This window comes from the organism of the source record quoted next, unplaced genomic scaffold (genome assembly GCF_019419815.1).
Source record: "Pyrus x bretschneideri cultivar Hongxiangsu unplaced genomic scaffold, Pyrus_bretschneideri_v1 Contig8, whole genome shotgun sequence".
In the NCBI taxonomy this organism is placed as follows: Eukaryota; Viridiplantae; Streptophyta; class Magnoliopsida; order Rosales; family Rosaceae; genus Pyrus; species Pyrus x bretschneideri.
In genome coordinates, this window is record NW_025999820.1 from 9,392,210 (window position 1) to 9,399,280 (window position 7,071).

General features: G+C 36.7%; 1 protein-coding gene across 2 annotated transcripts; it reads left to right on the forward strand.

Annotated features, from left to right (window-relative positions):
* Positions 1-1,025: 1,025 nt before the first annotated feature.
* On the forward strand, positions 1,026-6,871 carry LOC125473110 (disease resistance protein RUN1-like). Of its 2 annotated transcripts, none has more exons than XM_048575449.1 (6): positions 1,026-2,396; positions 2,704-3,589; positions 3,721-4,626; positions 4,747-4,890; positions 5,032-5,985; positions 6,099-6,871. In XM_048575449.1, exons 1-6 carry the CDS (start codon positions 1,801-1,803, stop codon positions 6,174-6,176), a joined length of 3,564 nt encoding a protein of 1,187 aa, XP_048431406.1. In that variant the 5' UTR covers positions 1,026-1,800; the 3' UTR covers positions 6,177-6,871. The 2 variants fall into 2 exon arrangements, with proteins under 2 accessions (XP_048431406.1, XP_048431405.1); XM_048575448.1 differs by having other exon boundaries at positions 1,028-2,396; positions 4,741-4,890.
* The last annotated feature ends 200 nt before the right edge of the window (positions 6,872-7,071 follow it).

Consider the following 7,071-nt stretch of genomic DNA (forward strand, 5'->3'; position numbering starts at 1 on the left):
TTACCAGATATGGTAGGAAGAAAAATGAGGACTGATATAACAAGAGAGAGTCCATTGTCCATACCATACAGCATATTCCAATCCTTTGGGAGGCTCCTTTTTTAAGTTTATCTGGCTTTAGTTCTCCTATGGCAGGTCAACTTGTCTCTTCTTCTTCTTCCTTCACCAGTAATCCTTCATGGAAATACGATGTCTTTTTGAGCTTTAGAGGGGAGGATACACGCACCAGTTTTACAGATCACTTATACAAGGGTTTGGTCGATAAAGGAATCCACACCTTCATTGATCGCCAGCTTCCAAGAGGAGAAGAAATATCTCCGGCTCTTCTCAAAACAATTGAAGAGTCAAGAATTTCTCTTGTCATATTCTCTAAAAGCTATGCATCCTCAAGGTGGTGCTTGGACGAGCTCGTCAAGATCCTTCAATGTAAAGAATCAAAGAAACAAATAGTTATGCCAGTTTTTTACAAATAATTTGATTCTGCCAGTGCCATCCCTGTTTATGTGAAGAAATGATCATACATGTTCAAGCGAACGAAAATGAAGACAAACGACGAACGTCCTGCACAGACAATTTCTCAAAGGCAATAATAAGGCTAAATTTGGTAGAAGAAATGGACTCACTTGGTTGAATTAATTGAAGTAGTTTTTGATGGAGTCACAAGCCAACAAGTTACAGCCTGATGGATAATAAATGGGAATCTATATCACTGCCTCTAAGATTATCAGAGTTTCCTTCAGGCTACAAAATAGATAACAAATAAGTAATGTTAACTCTTAAACCGTCTTTAGAATCAAATGGATATATCTCATTTTTAATTTAATATTATCATCAACTGTTCCTTGCCACAGAAGCAACAACATAAACACTGAGGACCAACAAACAAGACGAAGCTTGAGTACTTTGACTTCTGAGTGACTTTTAGTCAGTGTTTAAAATATCGGTATCTGAATCATATTATTGTAAGTGAAAGGCCTTAGGTTTGATTCTAGTCAAAGATGAATTTGAACCACATTATTGTTAGCCCATTGTGAGAATAATCTCACCCCCTCCTCCTTAGCGTACACAATATCAATTGTTCAAAAAAAAAAAATTACCGTGCGGGAGGTTAAATTTTTTGGGCTCATATGGGCTGATCGGGCTTTATTCTCCAAACATACCCAGCCCAAAGCAGTGACGGTATCAAATTATCAACAGCGTACCCTCACTTGCACAACGACTTGTCGTTCCTGTTAGTCATGTTGGCTGATCGAGCGGGGGTGAAAACGAACGACAGTGGAAGAGGGAGGAGGGGGAGAAGCGAGAGATGGCCTTCCGGAAAGTGCTTGCTGGTGACTGGACCTCCGGTAAGCTGTTCAACTTCCAGTCACTCTTAACTTTTGACTTCACATTTCTACTTATTCAATGCTTTTCTCAAAAGTACTTTTGGTTGATGCTGCTGCAGCTGATTTAGATTTTGATGCATGACTTGCTAGAAAAAATGGATCTTGACAATTTCAATCTGACCTTTCAAATACAGTCACATCTCATACATTGAAGTATCATAGAAAAAACCCTAATTTAGATTGCAAACAACTAGGCTCTGGGAAACTTCATTCTTCATTTTTATATTATACATTTTGTTTACGGAGGCGCATGCGAGGTTTTTTTTTATTAGTTTTACCAATGTGAACGGAAGACTAACTCTAATATAAGGCAGAGAAGCAACGATGCTTTCATTGTGTTATATATATATATATATATATATATATATATATATATATATATTCAATAATTGAAAATGAAGTTGCCAAGAAAAGCATGAGGACTGATATAACAAGAGAGAGCCCAATGTCCATACCATACTGCACCTTGCAATTCTTTGAGAGGCTCTTTTTCTTTAGTTTACCTGGCTTTAATTCTCCTATGGCCGATCAACTTGCCTCTTCTTCTTCCTTGCCTCCTTCATGGAGATATGATGTGTTTTTGAGTTTTAGAGGAGAGGATACAAGCACCAATTTTACAGATCATTTATACAAAGCTTTGGTCGATAACGGAATCAACACCTTCATTGATCGCCAACTTACACGAGGAGAAGAAATATCACTAGCGCTCCTCCAAGCAATTGAAGAGTCAAGAATTTCTCTTGTCATGTTCTCTAAAAACTATGCATCTTCAAGGTGGTGCTTGGACGAGCTCGTCAAGATCCTTCAATGTAGAGAATCAAAGAAACAAATAGTTTTGCCAGTTTTTTACAAGGTGGATCCGTCCCATGTACGAAATCAAACGAGTAGTTTCGGTGTCGGGTTTGCAAAACTTCAGGGCAAATTCAAGGACAACAAGAAGAAGGTGCTCATGTGGAGGAGAGCTCTTAGAGAAGTAGCAAATGTGTCAGGACATCCGGTCAAGGAGGAAGAGTACGTACATTTCTTCCCCTTACCGTATATTCATATAGTTAATTTCCTAAATAATGACATCAATTTAGTTTTGTATTTCATTTTTACTCTTTAGATCTTTAGCAAGCAACACATACTTGACTTTAGTAATTACTAGTGCATTTTGGATAGAAACAGAGAAAAAATTTCCAGTACACTTTTTGTTAATATCGTGTAATATTTGTATCTCTCTATTTGTTTTCACATCTCTGAAATATAGCAAAAAAAAAAAAAAAAAAAAAAAAAAAAGGTTCACTGATTAAATGTGCTTTTTGTTTTGAACTGCTAGCTATGAAGCTACAATAATCAATAACATTGTCAAAGAGATATTAGTCCGAGTACTTGATCGCACGTATTTGAATGTGGCCAAACACCCTGTTGGATTACAATCTTGCGTACAAGAGGTGAAAGAGCTTTTAGGGGTCGATGGAAATGGTGGTTGTGTGGTTGGGATTTGGGGGACATCTGGAATAGGCAAGACAACAATTGCAAAAGCTGTTTATAATGCAATTGCTCATAAGTTTGAAGGTAGTTGTTTCCTGTCAGATGTTCGAGAAACATCAATGCAACACGGAGGCCTAATCCAACTACAAAACACTCTGCTAAGTGAGATTAATCGTGGTTCAAAGTCGAAGGTTGTCAATACTCATGGAGGAAAGAGCCTTATAGAGAATTTGTTGAGGCAAAAGAAGATTCTCTTAATTCTTGATGATGTGGATGAATTGGAGCAGTTAAACAGCTTGGCTGAAGTCGAATGGATTGGTGAGGGTAGTATAATGATCATAACCACAAAAGATAGAGGATTGCTGGAATCTTATGGAGTTAAGTTCATCTACAATGTCCGAAAGTTAAATGATGACGAAGCTCTGGAGCTTTTAAGTTTGAATGCCTTTGGAAGAAATGAACCTCCAGACAATTATTTCAAACTCGCACAACGTGTAGTAGCCTATGCTCAAGGCCTTCCTTCAGCTCTTAATCGTATAGGTTCTCATCTGCGTAAGAAAAGTATAGATCGTTGGCAAGTTATATTGGATATTTGCGATTCTTGCAAAGGAGAGCCTTACTATGATATTCAAACAGTACTTCAAAAAAGTTGTGATGACTGGGATGATGTTGTGCAACAAGTTAGTTGTGATATGTCATACAGTGACATCAGACAATTGAAGGAATTTAAGGTACATACTTTAAATTATTTTGAACCATTATATATTTACACATATTTTAGATAAAAAAAAAAAATACTCAAGTGTTTTATTATATTCTTTTAAAGCACGTAATTTATTTTGTTTTGATTTTGGTTTTACAGAATTTGGCAAAGTTTACATCTATGAATTTCAGAGGTTGCAAATTCTTAGAAAAAATCCCCGACTTATCTGGAAGCCCAAATCTAAAGCACTTGGTTCTAAGTGAGTGTAAAAGTTTGGTTGAGGTTGATGATTCTGTTGGATTTCTTGATAAACTTGTTTACTTGAATCTTAACGGGTGCTCTAAGCTTAAGAGGTTTGCAACAAGACTTGGATTGAGATCCCTTGAATGGCTTTATCTAAAAGGTTGCACAAGGCTCGAGAGTTTCCCAGAAATAGAAGAGGGCAAGATGGAATCTCTAACGGATTTGGATATACGACAAAGTGGCATAAGAGAATTGCCTTCATCAATTGCATATCTTAGTGGGCTTCAAAGATTGAAGGCAAATGAATGTGAGAACTTTACAGGTACATCATTACATCATCTATATGGGTTGCAAGATCTGATTCAAGTTCATTTCGGTAAGTGCCCAAAACTCGTGACATTTGGGAATCATATGGTGAAGTTTGATGAAGTTTCATCTTGCAACTCTATCACATTAGCCCTTCCCAACCTATTTGATCTTGATTTGGGAGGATGCAATTTATCAGAAAGTGATTTCCTTGTGCCTCTTGGTTGTTGGTTTGCATTAGCAAGCCTTGATCTGTCAAGAAACAATTTTGTTAGTCTTCCGGATTGCATTAGCAAATTTGTCAACTTAATGAAACTTAGATTGAGTGGTTGCAAGAGGCTTCGGGAAATTCCAAAAGTCCTTCCACCAAGCCTATGTGACTTATATCTGAATGATTGCACATCATTGGAGAAAATTCCAAGATTGCCCCCGATGCTTGAGCTTCTGGAGTTGACTAATTGCTTTAGACTAAGTGGCGATGAGGTGGCAAAGTTGGAGAACAATTTGTTGAATGAGGTTGCTCTCTCTTCTTAATTTCTCATCAAACGAAAATTAATTTTGTTAATACTTGAGAGAGCATTCAGATCACGACTGTACTGTTAGTAATCAGTTATCTATTCATTATTTAAGTTTCAGGAACCTCTTCAGCGCGATGAATTGCAAGTTATTCTTCCAAGTAATGAAGTTCAAAAGTGGTTCAGACCGTCCAATTACCATGCAGGACATCTCATTAGTTTTGATATGTCATATAGTGGCATTAGACAATTGAAGGGATTTAAGGTATATAATTTAAATTATTTTGAACCATTCTTTATTTACACATTTTATTTTCAAAAAAAAAAAAAAAAAACTCAAGTGGTTCGTTATTTTCTTTTTAAAGCATGTGATTTTTTTTTTTTTGTTTTGATTTTGGTTTTACAGAATTTGGCAAAGTATACATCTATGAATTTCAAAGGTTGCAAATTCTTAGAAAAAATCCCTGATTTATCCGGAAGCCCAAATCTAAAGCACTTGGTTCTAAGTGAGTGTAAAAGTTTGGTTGAGGTTCATGATTCTGTTGGATTCCTTGATAAACTTGTTTACTTGAATCTTAATGGGTGCTCTAAGCTTAAGAGGTTTGTAACAAGACTTGGATTGAGATCCCTTGAATGGCTTTATCTAAAAGGTTGCACGAGGCTCGAGAGTTTCCCAGAAATAGAAGAGGGCAAGATGGAATCTCTAACGGATTTGGATATACGACAAAGTGGCATAAGAGAATTGCCTTCATCAATTGCATATCTTAGTGGGCTTCAAAGATTGAAAGCAAATGAATGTGAGAACCTTACAGGTACATCATTACATCATCTATATGGGTTGCAAGATCTGATTCAAGTTCATTTCGGTAGGTGCCCAAAACTCGTGACATTTGGGAAGAGTAAGGTGAAGTTAGATGAAGTTTCATCTTGCAGTACCCAATCTCAGCTGCTTTCAACTGACTTAGATATTTCAGATTGCAACTCTATAACATTAGCCCTTCCCAACCTATTTGATCTTGATTTGGGAGGATGCAATTTATCAGAAAGTGATTTCCTTGTGCCTCTTGGTTGCTGGTTTGCATTAGCAAGCCTTGATCTGTCGAGAAACAATTTTGTTGGTCTTCCGGATTGCATTAGCAAATTTGTCAACTTAATGAAACTTAGATTCAGTGGTTGCCGGAGGCTTCAAAAAATTCCACAAGTCCTTCCACCAAGCTTGTGTGACTTATATTTGGATGATTGCACATCTTTGGAGAAAATTCCAAAATTGCCCCTGATGCTTGAGCGTCTGGAGTTGACTAATTGCATTAAACTAGGTGACGATGAAGTGGCAAAGTTGAAAAACAATTGGTTGAATGAGGTTGCTCTCTCCTTAATTTCTCTTGAAATGAAAATTAATTTTGTTAATACTTGAGAGAGCATTGGAATCACAACTGTTAGTAATTAGTTATCTATACGTTATTTAATTTGCAGGAATCTCTTCAGCGCGCTGAATTGAAAGTTATTCTGCCAGACAATGAAGTTCAAAAGTGGCCCAGCTATACCCTTTGACCATCTTACAACCATTGAACATCTATCAGAAAATGAATTTGGTTTTGAAAGTCCTCTACATTCCCAAGGGGATACGTTATTAGGATTAGCTCTATCTGTTGTTCTTGGAGCACGAACTAATTATTTTGATCATCCTTATATTCTCATCAAGGGAGTACAAAAGCTTGTACCTTATTTATGGGATGAGATGAAAATTGAGGCAACTCGTGTGGCTCAAGTTAGTGGATTTAGACGATCACGAGCAGCAGGGGGATATTTGTCAAGTTATAGTTCCTTTCCCCAACTCTGCATGCATTAAAAGTTGCTGGGTGCACCGCCTATTGCGGAACCAAGACGAACGACTTCCCTTGTCTTTGGGATCAACGAGTAGTCTTGGGGAGAAGCCTCAGCCAGTTGGTTCCTCAGATATCGTCGATGATGATATGATCTGCAACATTGGAGCCATCGGATGATCATCTAAAACACAGGCATATCAATCTCAATGTTCCTATTGATATTGAGGTGGAGCAAGAGCAACCGTCCACTTCAATCGATCAACAATGATCTCCGATCTGTTAGGAATTTGGGTACATTCATTTGGAATTTCCTCATCTTTTAAAGTTAAGCATTAACTTCTCCTTATTCTACTTTCTAGCGTTTGTCCTTCTATAACTTGTCCTTGTTCTGCTATCAAATATATACATTTGGTATATTTATATTTATGGCCAAACTTTGTATCATATATTTCTAGTTTTAGTTTGTACTCATTTTTAATTTGCAACCTTTTTTTTTTTTAAATTGAACACATTTTCTTTTTTCAGTTTTAATTTGTACTCATATATTAATTTCTTTGCCCATATTTTTTAAACTTTTATTTATACTCATAAATTTTTTAACCTTTTATTTGTACTCGTAG